Below are 22,116 nucleotides of genomic sequence, written 5' to 3'. Positions count from 1 at the left end.
ATCCCACTTCTAGAAATATATCCTAAATATACACTGGTAAAGATTATGAATTAGAGTGTTCCAAGACTATTCATTGGAGGTTTATTAGTGATATCCAAAAAAAAAAAAAAAATGCAACTATGGAAGCATTCACCACAAGGGGATTGATTGAGTCATGGTGCGATCACCGCATGGAGTACAGTGTAGCTGTAAAAAGGGAGGAGGCTGATGTCTACATACTTACATGGGGTGATTGCCAGGGCACACTGTCAGGTGAAAAAATGCAAGGAGCACGATACTATTTATCATATGCTGTGTTTTGGATAAGTGTAGGAAATACGGAGATATGAACTTATTATACACGTGTGTTCATATGTATGTATCTGGGATAGACATTATTATGTATATTTATTTATATTTTCAGAAAGAAACAAGGGAAGGATAACTTTAAAAATTTGCTAATAATTACTACCTATCAGGAAGGAAGCATATAGGATAGAGAAGGAGATAGGATTAACGTATGAACTTGTGTTCTAATTTTGACATTGGTACCATATAAATGTTTTATAGAATTGAGAAAAAATATATTAAATAGGAAGAAAAAATTGAAATTGAAGATGAACCGAAACCAGTGATCTCAACTGTTGATTATATAGCAACACAGAGACAAAATTACTTTAGGTTAAAAAAAGCTCCAAGTGACTACTTTTAGTAGTAGATACATTGTTATTTTAAAGCTACGATGGTTATATATTTAAGATTAAAATAGGTAATTACAATAATGTACTTAAAGAAGTTTTTTAGCATAAAAAAAAAAAAAAAACAGAGAAAAGAGTGCCTGGCTGGTTTAGTCTGTAGAGCATGTGACTCTTGATCTTAGGGTTGTGAATTCAAGCCCTACATTGGGCATAGAACTTACTTTAAAAAAAAAAAAAAAAAAAAAGGAAAACAGAGAAAAGAGATACCTATATAAAATATACAAGAAAAACAAAAACCTTCACTCTTAAATTTGAATTAGAAACTCATTTTTTTTCTCTTAAAAAACCACATTTATTTTCTGACTGTCCACAAAAAAGGCCTAGTAGTGATGTGAACTCATGGGGTCTGTAAGTATGATTTTCCACTGAAACATTCTAAGTTTCTTGGTGAAATAGCAGACTCCAGCCAGACCTGGGGCAGAAATGAAGAAGATGAAATTGGGACAGCTTATTGTAATAGGAAATAAGCAATTTATCCAGACCAATGGCTCTATATCAAAAGGAAACAGAAACCAATTGGAAATGGCTCCCTCTCCCTGGCCTAAAATAGGATCATGTATCAAAAAGAATAATGACTACCATGAATTGGAACACACAAAATATATAAGAATCTATTGGTTTATTAAAATTTTTAAGAATACTCCTTGGTCTCCATTTCAATCTCACTAGACCCAGTTTCTTTAAAAACTGATGGAGGAAGAACTAGACATCTGTTCTTCCTTTCCTGTACAAGCCTTATTTTAGAATAACCAAGTAATTAATGTGTGAACATTCTCCTTTATAGAAGAATCTCCTCTAAAAAGAATCTCTTCTATGCAGAATGATAGAATTAGAAAATTGTCATTTTACAACCACTAAATTATCAGTGGAACTGAGAAAAGATCAGCAACGGACGTTCACCCGTTTCTTAAATGTCAGTAGGAAATTTCATGATCAGTACCTTGAACCCAACCCTAATCATCACTGAAAGGAGGACTACCACTTAACAAGTGTTGGTGAGGATGTAGAAAAATTGCTACCCTTGTGCATTGTGGGTGGGGTGTAAACTGGCACAGTCACTGTGGAAAACAGGGTGATTCCTCAAAAAGCTAAAGATAGAATTGCTATATGACCCAGCAGTTCCACTTCTGGGTATATACCCAAAAGAATGGAAATCAGGGACTTGAAGAGACATTTGGACACCCACGTTTATAGCAACATTGTTGACAACAGCTAAAATGTGGAAGCAACCCCGGTGGTCATCGGAGGATGGATAGATAAATAAAATGTGGTATGTACATGTAGTGGAATATTACTGAGTCACAAAGAAGGAAGTTCTGACATATGCCACCATATGGATGAAACTTGAGGACTTTACGGAAAGTGAACTAAGCCCGTCGCAAAAAAAGACAAATAGTGTATTATTCTAGTACACATAGTATACGAAGCACTTAGTAGTCAAAATCATAAAGACAGAAAATGTAACAGTGGTTGGCAGAGGTTGGGGGTGGGGGGTAAGGGGAGATGTGGTTCAACAGGTATGAAGTTTCAGTTTTAGGAGATGGACAGAGCTGAGGGAACGGAACGGATAGCGATGACGACCGCATAATATTGACCACCACCGCCCTGTACACTTGAAAATGGGTAAGATGGTAAATTTTATGTTATGTATATTTACCACAAAGTGTTAAGAGGTGAGACTACCAGACATGTGCCTCGGTACAAAAGGAACTGCGTATCACAACCTATTAAGAGATATTTGCCTCAATGATTGCCCCTAAGTCTACTCAAGCATCCCAATTTAACTACCAATTTACAGGGAGTACAGGGCAACGAATGAGTTGAATTTGGAAGGATAAGCAGGATTTTATAGTTCGACAGGAGGTGGGAGGGATGGGAGGCACACAATAGATGCAGGTACTAAACTGCAGGAGTAAAGGAGGAGCCAGTGGTTCCCGTGGGAAATAATGAGGCCTGAGCCGTGTTCTGGAAGACCTTGAATGTCCGGCTGAGAGGTATACAGACGCGAGCAAATAAAAATAATGGCATTCGCTTGTGAATGCTTTCTAGGGACCAGGCACCGGGTTTCTTGTACTCATTTACTTCCCATAACAATCTTTTGTGGGAGGCATTATTTTTATTGTTTCACAGATGAAGAACCGGAGGCTTCAGAAAAAGGTTAAGTAACTTCCCCCAAGGACACCCAACATTACAAATGGGGAAGTTTCCAAAGGTTCAATGTCATTGCCGTGGAATAGCAAATTCATTGATGAGTATTGCTTATGCCGCCCCAGCTCATGCAAATCACCCTTTGCGATTTGTCCTTGGCTTCTACATGTATCATAAACTGTATTTCATTGATTCAAACGTCATCAGTTTTAAGACTTACGCTTCTTTTATGTACCAGGGAAGAACAACGCTGTCAATGCAACTGCAGCACAACGCTTTATCATTTAGAAGGTGTATTTGCTACCTTCCGAAGGAATTCCTAGCGTATTATTTGGGCGTTCATTTTGAATTATATCTCACTCTACATAAAATCAATAATATTAGCACACTGTGTTGGCTAAGAAGTCCTGAAATTTCTCACCAGAGTTAAGAAGTGATTGTCCACATTGCTCTTCAATTCAGTCGTCGGGGTTTGTGCTTTTTTTCCACACACGTCTCCTTGTGCCATCAAGAACCAAAATATAATTAAAGTCCCCTGGTGCTGGACTTTTAAGTCAGTTTGGCAGTGATACAGAGGGAGCCAACCTTTGAGTTCCAGTTAGAACTTAGTCAACCCATTTGGTCCAGGACTTTCCTACCTCCTCCTGCAATTATTTATATCCTGCAGGTTAAAAGAATGTTTCTGATTTTCCTCCAATGTACTGAAATTCAATTCTGTAAAGTTGCGATGCTGAAGCCTTCCGCATTTTTGTACAAAATGACAACAGTGTCATGATTGCTGCCAGGCAAAGGAAGGCATCATTGGGCATAAGGTGTATCTTGATTACAGAGATGTTAAAATGTGAGAAAGCGAAATGCAGGCCTTGGGATTGTCAAATGTGGTTCTTAGGAAAAAAAAAAAAAAGATTCATTGAACATCATGAGCATGTGGAGCCGGAGTCTAATGAGACTAGTAGTTGATTGCCTGGGTTTCAATCCTCTCTTTAATTAAATACCTGTTGTGTGTCCAGCGGCCATCTGTTTCCCTCCATCCCCATCTCGATGCTCCCACCCTTACTCTGCATGTTTATGGGGTGTCGATCACAAGCTGGACACGAGTATGGGTGCTCGGAAGTCATTAGAAACTGGAAATAAGGATCACGACCTTATGTGGTTTGATCTTCTAAAGAAAAGGGAAGATATTTTAGATGAGTGGACTATCGCACATAAGCCAACCAGGTTGAAATAAATTTTTTTTTCATCACTGCTAATGTAGGCTCTTTAAAAATGACTTTTCTGACCTTCAAATTCCTTGTTACATAAATTGTGTGTGTGTGTGTGCATGTTTGTACGAGTGGATGACACTTTAAAATCACAATACAGACAGAGTCGTTCTCCAAGAATATCAGGTATTTTTCAAGGTGAAGACGAAAAACTTCTACCTAAAATGGTGAGCAGTGAAATGCAAAAAGGGCAACAGCATGGAAAATGAAACATAAATGACGTTTATAAAATGATCTTGGTTCTATTTCTCTAAGGTGTTGTTTGCAGCCCAGATGACCCTCTTATTTAGCACCTGAGTTCTTGGTTAACTAAGTTGCCTTTGGAGTTCCTTTGCTATCATTCATGTGTATTACAGATTTTATTTTTCCTCCCTTAAATCCATCAGAATATATACCATTCCCAGGTGCACAGACTCATTTTGAATTTGAAATATTTCCCTGGATTCTTCATATATGAACAAATCTATTATTTTGTACAGAGAATAGTTTTTTTTTTCCTTTGCTTGATATCACAGGCTAAAGAGCATACCGTTTTCAGCAATTTAAATTTAAATGAATCAATGTGCTCAATTTGATTTGCGTCTGCTCCTTCACAGCCACATAACAGTAGTTTGCATTAATCAAATTAATAGTAAAGGGGTTAAAATTGCTAGTTTCTAAGGGAGCGACATGTCAGTGGTATTGAATGGTGAATTTGGAATGCTCGTCCTTGCATGTTAATTATCAGCCGCCCGAGATGCAGAGGAAACTCAAGGAAATGACACTCTACCCATGTGTTATTTTAATTCTGGGAAAGATCCTTTAAAGGATGAATTACATTGCAGTGTGCTTTCTAATCAGACCATGCATTAATTTAGATCAATGACCCCAAATCCTTTAAATCTACCATCACTGGTGGTAATTGCAAGGATTCTATGAGGCTGTTTAAAAAGTTTCCTATCAGGACAAACAGAAGGTGGATTCGTTTACGAAATCGGATTTGTAATTGTGTCCAATAGAAAGCTCATCTCATTAGTTGTAATGGTGATCAGATAATTTGTGTCATCCTGTATTTGGTGGTGTGTGTCAGATTTGCAAAAGAGAAGAAGAGTGGAAGGAACAATAGGAAAGAGATTACCCCCGATATAGGTCTTGTCTACAAGCACCTGATTGCTTCCAGGGGCCTAAGTGATGCCAATTATGGACTCTGCAGGGCAAATGACCATTTTTCCTTGTTAGGCCGAGGTACACAAGAAATAAACGAGGCAAAATTAGCCATTGTCCTCATCACTGTGTTGTCCGCTCAATGACTTCCAGTCCAAAGAACCAGACACTCAAACAGAAAAGAGCCTTAGTTTTAGTTCCCTATTCCCAGATGGAAACTGGAGCAAGATTCACAAATGTTTGTTTCCCTGAGAGATGATTGTCCGATTTCTGTCACTTGAAATCGGAACACATGGTCTCAAATTAGTAAGAGTGTCCAGTTTAAGATATAAACCATTTAATCTCCAGTGAGATATAAAACTTTTCTTTTCTTCCATTTGGTTCTAACTAGGACTTGGGCACAGAATTGAGGTGTGCCTGCCCTTTCCTCTACCCCTACCAGGTCCTTGTTTTGTTTCTCAAGCTTCAGGGGCTTGGGACTTGGAGCACCGGGAAGGAGGAGGGAAAAGCCTAATGAGGTAGGAAGTTTCTTATCCACTGATGGCTTTAAGGTCTCCGGCCTTGGAGGATATTTAAAGCTGTTTATTTAAAAGATTTTATTATGATGATTTTTCTCCAGCATACCGTAGTGGGCCACAGAGTTGCAATAGACTAAGAAATTAAGGAAGCAAGTCACTAAGCTGATTGAATTGGAAAGGGGTGATGTGACCCCAACATCATCCCATGAGTCTTACCTGCCCTGGGCCGTGGATGTCCACAGAACTGCTAACTGCAGTAGAAATGGACACAATAAGATGAACGCCAGACGTGGAGTGGCCACTCTACAGCAGGTGCTGAGATCCTGTTGCCTTTGACACACCTTGACGTTGCCGCCTACTGAGCTGGGAGCAACACAGACCTGACTTCAACTAATAGGGACACTGTTTCCTGGATGTAGAGAAGGCCATTTCCAGGAATACCCATGAAAAGCTAGGCCTGTGGTGGCCCAAGGACTCATGTATCAGACAAGACACCAAAAGCAAGTGTGGTGCTGTGACCCCAGGGCAGCTCTCTGACCCCTTTGCTTTCCCAGCGTGAGAAAAGATACTGTTTTTAGTTTGCATATTTAAATGACACTTGTCCCTTGGCTTACTGCCGCCCTCTGTGTAACCCACACTCTCTTGAACTGGGGTTTCCTGCCCTGTGCTAATCTCTCAGCCGTACTCAATAGTGGGACAGTGTCATTGTCTCCTGAACATGTGCATCTTACTCTTTAAAGGACAACAAGCTCTGAAGTCCTTAGTGTTGCTGCCACTTTACAGATGAAGTAACTGGGCCTCAAGGGTTTTGGTGTCACGTTCAAGGCCTCATGGCTAATAAACTGCAGATCCCCGTTCATGTGGAAGTCCATTTCAAGTCTACTCATTTCTAAAGACTAATGTTTCCATTACACCAACAAGTACACCCGTCCCTCAAAAATGTCTGTGCCATTTGGAGACACACACAAAAAACCCAAAGTACTCATCTGCCTTCATGCCATTGCCCCATTACATGTCCTAGAATGCAGGGGAGATCCAGAATCTGCAGGGCTTGCAGGAAAAATTGGTGTGGGTGCGTGTATGGCTATGTGTAACAACTCCTTCCTGATTGTTTCTTAGTTAAATAGTCCTGTCCATATTTCCTCCTCCTTACACTGAGACTTCCTACTGAGCGATGTGCAGGTCTAAAGGATCTATGCCTAAAATGTGAAAGCATAAGAAAAAGGTTAATGAAAGCAGTGAGCAAACTTTTGATTTCTTTTAGGATGTTGCCCGTGATCTTTTAGACTCAACTTTCCGATTTAGTGCCTCAGCACCCGAGAGCCTGCTGATTTGTATGACTGTCCTAATGACCAATGACATGAATTACTGAAAACCTAATTAGGCCTTTTGAGCTGAAAATATTTTTTAAAGAGACTCTGACATTTGGTGAGGAATGTGGTGTCAGCAGAATATCTAGCCTGAGTATAATTCCTAATTTGGTGAAAGGTATTGGCATGTAATTATGTGGGCATACAGAAAGAGCAATTATAAGAACCTGTCTTGAATGCTGAACTTCCAGAACAATGAAAAAGGACAAATGCAGATCAGAGCCAGACTGAACACATAATGTGCCCTATCTGCCAAGAGACTGGTAAATGATTTATATAGTTAAGAAAGATCTCCAAATAGCTACCTGGCATTGCTACAAATAATTCTTATACGCTGATGCCGAAGTACATTTAATAGCACATGGAGGGTCTGGGGGCCCCGGGTAGTGAATGCTGCTCCCAGGAAGCTCAGGAGAGAGGGACACATTTCTAAAGCACAGAAGTCCAATCGTCATGGCTCTAATAAAATATTTCTGATTTCTTGTGGGAGGACTGTTCTTGATACTATCCTGACCTAGTCAACCAACCAGGAAACTCCGCTGTCCCCGAAGAGGTGCACCAGTTAGCTGTAGTTGGATAAAAATAGTATCAAAACTCAGTGGATAAAACGATCGTCATTTATTATTGTGGCCTTTGTACCTGCAGATCATCGGACTGACAGCTGACAGAGACTGGACTCGATTGATGCCCACCGTGGGCAGAAGGCTGTGGATTTGATCTTGTTTCGGTTTGCTGTTGTGGCCACCGGTTGGCTAGGAGCCCCGCTCTCGCCTGGGGTGGTCTGAAGCACCTTACTTGGTGCAGATCAGCTCTGTGCGTCCTCCCCCTCCTCCTGGCATTAACGGGTTTGTTTGCCTTAGCCTGTCCTTCTTACAACAATGACAGTAGAAGAGGCCAAGAAGAAACACGGTAGGCCCCTGGAGGCTTAGACTCCGAACTACAAAACTGTCACTTCCCCATGATTTAATTGGCTCCAGCAATCATGTGGCTGAACCTAATGTCAAGGGGAGGAAAAAATATGGTCTGACATTTTGTGGGGAAAACTGCAAAGACACATGCCAAGTGTAAGGAGACAGGTAAGGGTAGGGAGTTAGGACATCTGATGCAACACATAGACCACAAGAGATACAGGAACGGGCTGGTTTTTGCAAAACCATTTACCTTTAGGGAGCAGCTTCTGAAATATATGGAGTGAGATGGAGGGAAAGGGCCCAACTGTGGTATGGCTAGAGTAGCTTCTTCTAAGAAGAACATAGAAGCCAATGACCAAAGCAGACTGTAAGGACTGTTACCGACACGCTGCATCACACAAAGTCATCTTTTAGCAAAAGCTCAATTCACTGCAATGACAGATCCAGGGGCTTTGAATATGGAAACTTAAGCTCACTTGGGGAAGCAAATCATCAGTCAACAGCTCCCTGGGCTCATCCAACTTTCCAGCCTTCTGCTCCTCCATTCTGGTCTTTCATTTCTAAATTGGGATGTAACCTATTTTGGTGAAGCCCGTTGGACTTTGCTCCCAACCACTGGGATCAAATGCTTGGAAAAGTCATTCTGAAGGAGAAGCTGAGAAGCACCATCCCCCCACCTCAGCCTGTACCCACATACATACCCTTCTTCCAACAGTAAGAAGGGGGCATAACGGAGGTGAGTCAACGCAAACCGCCTCACTGCCAGTTTCTCTTCACCGCAATGCTGAGTCACCGGGCAAGGGTACTGAAGGGATTAATGTAAACTTCACTCCATCTATTTTGCAGAAATCCCACAAAAATAATAGCATTAATGCGGACAAATCTGCACAGCCCTCCAAATTGAACACTGATTCCATACGTTGCATGATCATCAGGACAACAAAAAAAGATCATGAATCCTGTGGTTATAACAGGGAAGGATGTATTTGATATTTGGGTGACTTTATTACATTCAAGAAAAATTAGGCACAAAGGAATCAGAGTGGGGCACCTGGGTGGTTCAGTCGGTTAAGCATCCTACTCTTAGCTGCGGCTCAGGTCATGATCCCAGGGTTATGAGATAGAGCAAACCCTGCGTCATGTCAGGCTCTGTGCTCAGTAGGGGGTCTGCTCGAGATTCTCTCTCTCTTTCCTTCTCCCTCTGCCCCTCCCCCACCCTAAAAAAATGGAAGAGTAACAATGACACTACAGGCAACTATTGAATTCTATTTCTCCGAAAACAGATTATTAGTTAGGAACATGGGGGAAGGTCTGTCTGTTGTTTTGCGGTGTTGCCAATGCGACCAAAACCCCATTATCTTTTAAACAGCTTATATACAGCTATTATATACGAAAAACAAAGCTCTCTAAGTTAAGAAGAGTCACAGAAGATTACCTCTGCAAATGAACCTGCAAATGTTTTTTAAAAATAATCTTCCCTCTTGGAATCTGATTCTACAATAGGTAACATCTAGTTGCCTCTCAATACGAAGGCTACTTAAAGCTTTTGGTGGACGATGCTAATCAATCTAAGAACACGGAGCCTCGTGTTACTGCCAACAACGTAGAAGCCCGAATTTTCCAGGTAGATTGAGTGGTTAGTGACAGTTCAGCATCCAAGGAATGACTCTTACGCTTAGACATAAACCTTTTCCTAACAGAAATATTCCATTTCCTTAATGAGCCATTCCAGGGAGAGTGCTGTGAATCAATTTCCAAGCAGTAACTACATCTTATTTTGCTAATAATGTGTTTTTCTTACTGATGAGAATTCAAAGAAATGTATAGGGCTACCCAAATTTTAACCTTTTTTTTTTTCCCCCTGTGGAAATGGACATCTCGGATGTATATGAATCAAGCCATCAATTTAACCTGCTAATTGAAGCTCAATTTATCCTGACTCACCTGGGAGAAAATGATCAGAGAAAATTTATAGGAAAAGTTGAGATTTCATTTTGATTATCTCACAAGTAGTCCAAATTGACTTGCTGCCAACTTCTAATGGCACATTTTATCAAATGCTCTGGAGAACACAGCCTCTGCTCTCTGATGATGCAAGTTTTCTCAAAGAATCTAATAATTTATCTTGAGCCTCTATGATGCTGAGACGCTCATTTATTTCTTTGTAGCATAGAGTTTATACAATAAGGTTCACTCACAAATTTCCTTGCACCCCAGAGTCCCATATGTGTTGTGGTACCTGTTTGTTACACTTATGAATCACCTGGTCATCAAATATCATGAATATTTTAACCACATAGTTGCTTCCTGTATAAAAAACGTTTTGTAGTCCTTCAAAAAATCCCTTTTCTGATAAGCAAATTCTATGTCCTCCTTTCCAGGAAAATAAGATAAAATAGCCCACAATGCACACACACCCACACCCACATACGTCTTTTATGTAACAAAGCATCTTTTCTCTCATTCAGTGGCTTGGCCCTCACAAGGTGAAACCCTTCCCAGAACTAGCTAATAAAAGGGGCAAGATAGATAACTTGAGAATGGAATCTGCTTTTGGAGCTGCATGCCTGTGTGTTCATTCTCCAATGACTATTTGTGTATTTTAGGAGCATTTATAAGGAAACAATGAGGGAAGACCAGATTTAGGGAGGAAACATAAATTGGATTATAAGGATGATGAACAGGTGAAGAGCCAGCATGCTGGGGGAAAAGAGCTTCTTTTCTGACTTTACATTTCCCACATACAGTGTGTTTTAGAAATCTTTTTTATGAGGGGCGGCCAGATGACTCAGTCAGTTAAGCATCTGCCTTTGGCTCAGGTCATGATCTCAGGGTCCTGGGATCCAGCCCTGGGTCAGCTTCCCTGCTCAGCCGGTTGGTTGCCTGCTTCTCCTTCTTTCTCCCTCTGTCCCTCTCCCCCACTGGTGCACACACACTCTCTCTCTCTCAAATAAAGAAATAAAATCTTAAAAACATAATTTTTATGAAGAAGCTAAGGGGAGAAATGTGCTTTCTATATTTGATTTAAGTACTTTTTATTGTTAAAGTACTATATTTATAAAGCCAAATCTAGAGCATTGATTGTTTTAATAGTAGAATTAGTTGCATTTGATTCCTTAGGCGTACAATTAAAAAGATTATGTAGCAATTTATCATTTTTAAAGCAGTTTCCACATATTTCTCATCCTATTACTTTAAATATGAATGACATTAGTTAATTAAGGGGATCAAGTAGGTTATTTATTATAAATTTATCTTTTTGGTAGCCTCGAGGACAGATAGATGTTCATTCTTCTAATAGAGATAATAAATAATATAGTGAATACAATTTGGACTTGAGCACAGAGGTCCTGGTTCAGGCACCTGCTGTGCCTGTGACTGTAAAGTTATGGACACTGTCTTCATCTGTATAATAGAAACAGTGCTTCCTGTGACAGGATGTTGAGGGGACTGAAGTGAAACCATGTAAAGAAGACATCAAAAGAGCACTGACTTAGGTATTTAGTGTATGACAAGAATATATGTGTGCTTCACACTGTAGTGGGACATGTATATATATCACATGGTCTATGTGCAGTTTATGTCATCACTTTTAAATACATATGCTTTAAACATATACGTGTCTAATAAAATTTCCAATCACCCAAATACAATTGAAAAATTCTATAATACTGGCCTGTTGCATGATTTGAATATCTCAGGATAATTCTTCAATGATGATATAACCCTTTCATGTGTCAACTAATATTTCCCGCTCTTACATATGATGCAAAGAAGGATTTATCACAGAAATTTGGAGACTACAGTAGACTAGGACAAGCATGGCCTTCAGAATCAGGTCAGGCCTAATAGCCAACTTATCTACTTGGAAGCTAACTGCATTTGGGACTTATGGATAGTTTTAGCAGATAGTCTTCAGCTATTAAATGGGGGGCATTTAATACTACTTACAACTATTACGGATTAAATAAGATCATGTATGGGTCCTAGCACATAGGATTGGCTCAATAAACAGCAATCTGTTTCTCTGATGTACGCATAGCTGGCTTTATCTTCTTTTGAAGAGGAAGCATTTCTATGAAAGTTCATGCTTACGTAATTCCAAATGGCAAGTTGGGTGGTGTGCTAATGGTAGAAGAGAAGAAGCAGGAGAGCGCCCTCTTAATTAAGTTTCTAGGACAGCCACAGGGGACACCCAAATAAGTACCATGTTATCACTGAAGACGGAGACACACGCATTAAGGAACCAATCACCGTCGAAGTCCAGGACTACATGTAGTGGCCTGGCCTGCCATCGTGGGAAGGCATAGACAATTTTATTTTGCCGCATTCACTGCTCAGGGCTACGGGGAATCACAGTCAGTTTTGTCCCCTCTCTAATAAAGACAGTGACTTTCTACACATGAACAGCCTACTTTAGACAAGAAGACAGCTGTGAGAGGCATGTGAAGACATATTTCATTTTTATTATCTTTTAGGCATAGACGGGTATGTTAATCCATTTCCACGTACAATTCTGGTAACACAGACAGGAAGTGAGACTTGAACTGGCAAGACCTGTCTCCTATTGCCAAAGCGTTACATTGGAGAGATGCAAGCTCCGAAGTTAAGGATGGTGCAGTATCTTCCTTCCCAGCCTCGCTGTGCATGTGGCTCCCGTTACACAAATAAACTCCGCTTTTTTTCTCCAGGCATTGATTCAATAGTAATAGTGCTGTCCCCTTTGTCCCCGGCAAACTTCCTGCTTTCCATCCAGAGCTCTGAGTTTCAAATGTTCTGCTCTTTAGGTTCTGACAGCTGTTTTTGGACTTAGTTAACTACAGCAAGTGGAAGCCAAGAAATAATTGTAGTATTACCCTCTCTATTGTGACAGCGCTTCTTTCTGTAAATATATCTTAGGAGTTAGACTTTGAATCTTTGATCTCCCACACCAAAAGAAAAAAAAGAAAAAAAAGATATTTATAGGGAAGTAATTTCATTTTAGTGTTCATGGTGTATTGTGGAAAGCAGATGTTTAAAAATTTTAGAATTTCTTTAACAAAATTCTAAAGAGAAAAGGAAAAAAAAAAAGAAATCACAGTATTTACAGAGATAACAGAATGGCTTAGCCATGCAAAACAAATAACTTTGGTTTTTTTCCCCTTTCACTTTGGTTTAAATATTGACCAAGATTCAATTTTTTTTTCCTGCCAAATAAAACTTCAATAAATCAAAGTTTAGAGGCAAAATAACATATTTTCTTTTTCCCCATAATATTTTATACAGCATTGAGTCTAGTAGGATATTTTATGTATTGAGTCCATACCAATGCACTACAGGAAGCTTTTATTAAACTGAGTCACTACTGCTCAGAACAATCAACAGTTTACTAAATGTACAATAACATGTGTTTCTAAATAATGCAGAAGTGGCGAAATATTATTCCCAATCTCCTTCTGACTTTATCTTCTATTTCGTTTTCATCGCCTTCAGAATTGTTTATCTCATCAGTCTAAAAAACAAACATCAGTTTTCCTTTTCCTCCCAAAGAATACAGTTCTTTACCTGGAAATCTGATGTTCATTTTTTTTTCTTTTAATTTTTTTCCTGTAAAGTTACGTAAATCCTGGGACAAAAAATGGCTGTGCAGGGTTCTCCCAGAAACCAGGCTTCTGCTTGAAAGAGCAAAGTTTAAAAGTCTAGTCACAAGTAGCTATGGGCCTTTATCCAGTCTACTTCAAAAAGTTTCCAATTTATACTACCACCCTAAAAAGTTCCTCAAGCATAAAACATGTTTATAAAGTTACAAATTTGAATGTAACTAAAGATACATAGACATTTTATTATTACACTTTCATGTACTGCTTGATAAATTATGTACCAGTTAAAAACACTAAATTATCTCAAGGTGCATTCAATATCTGTAGCGTAGTTAACAAAAACACACACGAAAAAAATATATATTCTATATTCTGTGGAAAATAACACAGCTTTGATAATGACCACTGTTAAAAATCTCCAATTCTGACTGATATCTATTTTTTTTTAAAGGAAATAGGTATAATTTTAAGGCAGTGGATAACCCAAAGGATTTAACACCAATTTTTAATTACAGTGATTTACATTGCGAGCTGTGAAAATGGGAATGTTATCCATGATTTTTCCAAACTGTCTCTCACACGTTGGGTTTTTTTTCTTTTGACAGAAAATAATTTATTAGCAGGTGTCTCTAGAGGTAAGTGCTACCCAAATTCTGTGTTACGTCTTGTTTAGAATAGGCAAAATTGTCAGTTTGGGAGTACCATTATCATGTATGTGTGTCCATGTGCATGTGTGACTTACTTCTGAGAGTCAGCTGGTCGTGCATGCACAGAATCAATTCGTCTGCTGCTTATCAATCTGACTCTCTGCTTCCCCTTCCCTTGTGATTAAAAAAAAGAAAAAAAAATCACAGTTTTTGAATAGAGCAATGTGTGCGTTCCCCAGGCTTCACAAGCTGCCACCTTTGGGATTTAGGTGCTTGTGAGAAAATTTGGGGGCATTACTGATAGCAATCAGAATCAGAAATGTACCTGTTCAGATTATCCATATAAACGATTGAAATAAAAACATTACATTATACATCAGATTAACAGCAACTCCCAGAACAAAGCTTACAGTGTATAAAAATAGCTACGTAAAAAATTTACATAAAAGGCAAACCAAAAAGAAATCCTCAGTGCAGACATTTACAGAAAAAAAAAAAAAAAAATCAAACCAAACACAATACATGACCTATTATCATGGCTGCCAAAACTTGTTTTTGTTTGTAATTTCATTTAATTGTTTTAACTTGAGATAATTCTCTAAAATCCTGTGACAGCTTGGTAGAATGAACTGCTTAATACTTGAACCATGAATTGCTGTCAATGTCTTTGTATATGTATTAAATACAATCCACGTTCATGCTTCAATTGGTCTATATAGTTTTTTTTTCTCTGAAATGATGAAAAAAAAACACAATTTAGTAGGTTACCATAGCAATCATTTTTCACCATCAACAGATGCCTTGTACTAAAAGTGATAGGAATTACTTTATAGGATCCTTTCATAAAACTCCATTGTCCCTGAGCCCATCTGTAATCCCAGGCATTGTTGCAGTCCTTCTACGGGTAATTTTTTGGAATTGTTGAGAGTCTTTATTTTTATGAAAATTGCTTAATTCATATGAAGATTAGAGGGCTTTTTGGGAAAATATTTCATTCTTTAAGTTTTGTCTTTAAGCTTACTTTTTCTTTGAGAATTCACTCTATCTAATTTTGAAGAAAACAGAAGGCAAAATCTGTTTATAAAGGACTGAGGAATGAGCCCTGCAGAGGAAGAATAAAAAAAAATCAGGTGGGGATGTTGCTTATTTGGTCTCCAAGGGACAGCGGGATGGGGGAAAGGAACTGAGTTTTTTACTTCTTTCACCCGATCCGTTTGAGATCCCGGTGTTCAGATTTTAAAAATGTTTTATTTCAATTATTCTACTTTTCTTTCCCGTGTGCATCCTTTCAGTTATAATTCTTTCCCATGCCTCCTGCCTTGGGTGACACACTCAGATTGTGACTTCTGCTTATACAAATAAACCAATAATGAACCAAAGTTTTACTGTGGTTGTTGGGGATTTTTACATCCGATGAGCAAGCTACAGCAACAGCTACTCTCAAGGACACACAAAATAAGTTGTCCAAATGGCTTCTCTTTTTGGCTGGCTCAGGAGAACATAAATCAACAAGAAAAGCTCAAATTCTAAGTGGCAATACCGTGAAAGACTTCTTTTTGGAGACTGTCTTTAAAAATCACACTCCTATAGCTATTATATAGAAATATATGCAATATATGTAACATTGGAATATACACGCATACGTATATGTGCACGTGTAGATACACATATATACACGCACACACATATATATCGTACACATGCTAACTGCAAAAGTGTTTGTGTGTCTACAAAATTTGTCGGGCTTTCCATGAAAATAGTTTGGGAGATGGCTGCATATATACATGGACTCTTGTAAGTATTAAATCCTTAGATCAAAATTTTTATATTTAAAAGTTATTCTCATAATTGCTTTTTAAAATAAATCTGAAGCATAGAACCAGCTCTCTTCCAACCATAATACCAATTTATAAAATTAAGCTTTGCACTCAGCAAAATTTTTGGCATTAGAATACAAAATGCTAATTGAACGTTAAAATCTCAAAATTGATTTTAATTATTCAGAGGATAGTGGCTATTTTTTAGAGGATGGGGAGACCACTGAGATTCCATTCTTCTGAGAACACCTTTCTGAGTTGCCAAAGTGTCCTCTGGAGGAACTCTCCTGTTTTGCAAGCTGCAATTCTGAAGCGTCTCAATGTCAACGCTTTCCCTCCCTCTCTGGAGGTGGGGGGTGGGGGGGTGTCACACTTGCTTGGGACTTATTTCTAGAAACCTCACACAGCCTACCCACCTGGACAACAATTAGAACAGTTTCTCTCTTAGGCTTCTGTTTTGTGATTGTTTTCTTCTAACTTTTTGTTTTCCTCCAGATTACCAAGGTCCTTGTTTACGTGTTTTGATGCAGTCCTGTAAGAAAATTAAATAAATACCATCACGTTTAACATGTGCGCATTTAACTCTTTTTTCTTTGTAATTTTATAAAGGGGTGACATTAATGTGTCTTGAAAAGCATATGTTTTACATCTAATCCAGGCACCAGACTGCAGCAAACCATTCTGCAGTGGTGAGCCTTGACTGGTAACAGAACACACTCGGGTGCAATTACCTTGGTAGTGGAGTTGCATTAAACACATGGTAGGAGAAAAAGCAAGAGAGAGAGTATTTTGAACACAGACTATGCACACTTAGTTGCATCATCGTTTTGGCTGGGATATTTTTCTCTTCACTTTATAGGAAGTAATTATCATTTAATAATAAAAACTTCCCTTTTGGGTAAATACTTGCTGCAAAATGTTTCCAAGGGAGTTTTATTAGGGCGTTTCCCTTTCAACATCCCCTATTATGCATCCAGATTGAGTTAATGGCCTGTATCTTTATCAACTGTTTAATCAAATAAATCAAAGCAAGATTCAACAGGGACCCAAGCTTATGACAGAACACTGACAGCAGAGGCTAAAGCAGCTCTGGTGGTGGTTCTCAAATTGTGGTCCTAGACCAACATCTCAGCAACCTCTGGGAACCTGATAGAAGTGCAAATTCTGAGGCCCCACAATGAACAATGGAAACAAAAGCTCTGGGGAGAGGGCCAGCAATCTCTGGTAAACAAGACCTCCTGGTGGCTCCTCCGCATGCGGAAGTTTGAGAACCAGCGCCCAAGTAGCTGCCATGGTTACACATGACTCTTCTATCTTTTAAGAGCTGAAATCAGGTTTTCTTAAGCACCAGCTAAATTCCTTGGTTTGGGGATGACTCAGGAGAAACCACAACTGTATTTTTTTTTTAAAATATTTTATTTATTCATTCATGAGAGACACACAGAGAGAGGCAGAGACACAGGCAGAGGGAGAAGCAGGCTCCATGCAGGGAGCCTGATGTGGGACTCGATCCTGGGTCTCCAGGATCATAGCCCAGATTGAAGGCGGTGCTAAACCCGCTGAGCCCCCCGGGATGCCCCACAACTGTATTTCAAAAAGTATTGGGCTGCTTGGGTTGCACACTTAGCTAAGGGTCTGCGTTTTGGTTTTGGCTCAGGTCAGGATCTCACAGGTCATGAAATCTGGCCCCAGTGTCGGGCTCCACGTTGCTGGCACAGTAGACTTCAGATTTTCTCCCCTTCTCTCTCTGCCCCTCCTGCTTATGCTCTCCCTCTGACTCTAAAATACATACATAAATCTAAACAAAACAAAACAAAAAAGTGTATATTTCCTTCCTTCTCTTTCCTGTATGTAAGGAAACTAGGGAGAAAGCTCTATTTTTCCCCTAAAAATAATTTCCCCCTAAATGTATTTCTATTATTGAAATAGAATTCCTGGGACACCTGGGTGGCTCAGTGGTTGAGCATCTGCTTTTGGCTTAGGGCATGATCCTGGGGTCCTGGGATTGAGGATCGAGCCCTGCATCAGGGCTCCCTGCAGGGAACCTGCTTCTCCCTCTGCTATGTCTCTGCCTCTCTCTCTCTGTGTCTCTAATAAGTAAATAAATAAATTCTTTAAAAAAAATAGAATTCCTTTGCTCATTTGCTAAGAATCACAACTTTACTAGAAAGAGATATGTAATGGTATACGATACATGTACAAGTGAGATAAAGACATATGGCTCATTTAAGCTGGGATACTCATTATATTTAGCACAAGTTTAATTTAATTTGTGATTTAAAAATTCTTAGTTTAGCTTAAACTACAGCCTTCTAAGTCCATTCATAAGGCAGGAGAGCAAGCTCATACTCTGCCAACATGACTAAGTGCTAAAATATGTAATTCAATTTTGCATCAGACATTTAAAAATGTAAATAAGACATGTTGTAAGTTTGAGTCTATGTCTTGACTTATATTATCACAAAAATATTTTCCATCTTCCAGTAAAATGGTACATAATAGTGAATGACAACTTTCTTATCTTATGTATTTTCCAGGCAAATGGAAGAATGATGTAGATGGATATCCTCATTCTCTCTCTCATATATTTTATGTAATAAAATATATATAAAATAATTTAATATATAAAGTATAAGATACATAAGCTGTCTATATATATCACATTATGTATATCACAGATAATTTGAGGTTTAATCTTTTTGGTTAACAAATTACTTAACAGATAACAAAGTTTTAGTAAACTCAACAGTAAAATAGAGGAATGGTGATTTTTTGATAGAACTTGAATTTTCTATGAATCTCTGAATCATTTTCTTTTTAAAATAAATCTATGAATTCTTTTAAAAATGGTTTCACTGGGGGGCTTGGGTGGCACAGTCTGTTAAGTGTCCCACTCTTAGTTTCAGCTCAGGTCATGATCTTGGGGTTGTGAGATCGAGCACTGCGTTGGGCTCTATGCTCAGCATGGAATCTGCTTAAGATTCTCTCTCTCCCCCTCCCCAACATGCTAGCAAGCATTCTCTCTCTCTCTTTCTCAAATAAATAAATCTTTAAACACAATAAAATAAAACGTTTCAGTTGAAGACTAATATCCATACAGGGTAATGTGTCTATCACTAGCATACAATTCAATGAATTTTCAAAAACTGGATGCTTGAATGTAACCAGCGCCGAGCTCAAGAAACAGAAGAACTGCAGACCCAGAAGTACCACCGTTATGCTCCCTTCCAGTCTCTACCACCTCTCCATCAGTTACTATAATCCTAAGTTCTCACAGAAAGCTCTACCTGTCCCTGTCATTTGTACATAAATGGAATCATACTACATGAATTCTTGTCGGCTTTTTACTTAAACTAATGTTTGTGACATTCATATATAATGTTGATTGTCATTATAGGTTGTTGATTCTCATTGCTACAGAGCCTGTCATTGGGGGAATACATCATGATTTATTTATTTATTTTATTGGTGATGGGCATTTTTGCTCTTTGTAGTATTTTACTTATATATAAGTTGGATCTTTTGTAGGTGCCCCACATTTTTCTTATGTTCTTATGTTCCTTATCTATTCTTTTCCATACTGCCCCTTCAATCTAGGTGTTTTCTATTGATCTGTATTCCGGTTTGCTTTTTATGTGCCCTGCTGTAAACAATCGGCTTTTATTTATTTATTTTTTTAATATTTGTTTGAGAGAGAGCATGTGCATCAGCAGCAGCGGAGGGGAACAGGGAGAGGGAGGAGTAGGCTCCCCACCTGAACATGGAACCTGAGGCATAAGCCTGAGATCTGACTTGAGCCAAAATCAAGAGTTGGCCACTTGACTGACTGAGCCACCCAGGCACCCCACCAATCCACTTTTAAATTCACCCATCAAAGGCTTATTTTCTAATACTATATTTTTCTGGTTTAAAATGTCGATTTGATTTTAAAATATTTAAGAACACATTTCAATTCATCTCCTTTGACCATCTTTTCTTCTATGTTCAACATATTATCTATAATCATTTTAATGTCTTTGTCTATTTATTAATTACAATGTCCAAATCATGCACATCTGTCTGCTTTTCTATTTTCTTGATAATTGATTGTATTTTCTTGACTTTTTACACAGCTAGTCCTTTTCATTTTCCATGACACCATGTGTATAGATGAACTGTAGCAACTCTATACAATGTTATTTTCCATTAGGTAAGGTTTCTCTTTTCCTTTGTTAAGGAGATAGGGTGAGGAGCTGATGATTCCAGTTCAGTCTAGACTTGAGCTAGGTTAAGGCTCAGTTGCAGTTTTACTAAAAGTCTACCTTTGGTTTATCCCTATTCCCATGGCAATGGCCTTCTTTAGCTTCTGATTAAGGTACTGGCATGTCTCCCTTTCTTCAGCCCTTAAAAACAGAAAGAACTACCTCTTTCCTTTGGAGAGTCTCCACCCAGATCTCTAGCCATCTGTCCCATGACACTTTAAGATGTAGCCAATCTTTTTAGTCTCCTTGATCACTAACTCCTTGAGAATAACTACTATGCTGTATTTCTATTTTAACCACAGCACTTAATATATTGACTGAATACAGTAGGCATCCAAAGGACATTTCTTTTACTGAATTGAATTAACTGACCTCATTACAGTTAATATGTATTTCCTTCCACTGTTCCTTATGATATTAGTGTTTACCAATATAAAGTCCATACAGTACCATGACAGTACCTGAGTGATTCCTTATTCCAGTCTTTTCAAATAAAACTGAACAAAATTATACATATAAACACATACCTTGATTATTCTAATAGCTTCTAATGATATAGTCTAATAAATACTAATAACCATAATTTCTATAAGTCAGTAAGCTATTGTAGTAATCATGGAAAGCCACGTGTGTCTCAAAGCCTCTTCTCTCCCTTCCTTTTATTCTCCTTGCCTTCTCTTGCTTCTCTGATTTTTCCTCCATTCCTTTTCTCTAGACTTCTCCTTTCACTATCTCTCTCTCGTTCTTTTTTTCTTTCAAACTCATTTCATTAACCACTATGCCTTGCCTTTAAAGTGAAAACTCCAACATGTTTGGAGCCACTAGAGAGAGTAACACTTAAAAGAGTCAATGTTCTATAGGCATCTTCTAAAAAAGAAAATTTTTTAAATTTAAAAATTTAGCAATGTAATAAATCAGTTTTGCAATTCTGATTTTTTCAACTTTCTTTGACCCATATTGGAAGAAAGAAGTTATGTTAAGGTTCATGACATAACGATTTCACAACATTGAAATAACATATGGACTATGAGAAACTCTGGTACCAATAATGATTTTTTAAAACTCCAAAACCCATGTGTTTTGTTAATCCTTACATTTATAACAATTATAAACTCTCAGAAAAATAAACTATTTGCCTGTACTAGAGGGGGACAAAAAGAAAGTAGAAACTGAAGAAAATTTGACCCTTATGCTGGGTGAGTTCTATTGTTATACAACTTTTCTTCTTAAGTCACTCTCCAGCTGGAGACACAAAGACTAACTAGAACACTGTAAATAAAAGGAAAAAAAAATCTCAGAAAGAAGAGAGCAATAGAGTGGAGAGAACCCCAAACATGTGTGTAAATCATAATAAACCCCTTGGATGATTCCTACACTGTGTGTGTGGAGACAGAAATTTCACTTAGCCAGACAGAAAGCAACAGGTGGAAAGTTTAAAAATGTGACAAAGATTTTAGCTACTGTCTACACAGGGAAATATAGTTTGGAGCTGAATCTCACCAAGCCAAAAGCCCTTGGCAAACATATCAATCTTTCCCAGAAGAGCCAAGTAAAGACTATGTGTTGAGTGTCAGTATTCAACTTAAGATAGATATGCCATATAAAATGTAAATGTAACCTTCACAAAATCAAGGAAATCAGCTAGAGTTTAATTGTCTGCTGGGGAAAACAATCCATATTTTTTAGAAGAATATAATGGAACATAGAATCTCTGTATCACCCCAAAAAGACTAATCTACAATT

The 22,116-nt window shown here is 38.4% G+C and overlaps 1 protein-coding gene across 3 annotated transcripts in view; it reads right to left on the bottom strand.

Annotated features, from left to right (window-relative positions):
• Positions 1-12,535: 12,535 nt before the first annotated feature.
• ALCAM (activated leukocyte cell adhesion molecule) overlaps positions 12,536-22,116 on the bottom strand; it is a 210,747-nt gene continuing 201,166 nt past the window's right edge. For all 3 annotated transcript variants that reach the window (XM_049105325.1, XM_049105324.1, XM_049105326.1), the window contains 2 exons: positions 16,549-16,664; positions 12,536-15,045 (listed from right to left, as the gene is read on the bottom strand). In XM_049105325.1, coding sequence (XP_048961282.1) covers positions 16,577-16,664 — 88 coding nt within the window. In that variant the 3' untranslated portion in view covers positions 12,536-15,045; positions 16,549-16,576. The remainder of the gene's footprint in view (positions 15,046-16,548; positions 16,665-22,116) is intronic.

Source organism: Canis lupus, chromosome 33, assembly GCF_003254725.2.
Source record: "Canis lupus dingo isolate Sandy chromosome 33, ASM325472v2, whole genome shotgun sequence".
Classification (NCBI taxonomy): Eukaryota; Metazoa; Chordata; class Mammalia; order Carnivora; family Canidae; genus Canis; species Canis lupus.
This window is presented reverse-complemented; position numbering and strand designations above follow the sequence as displayed.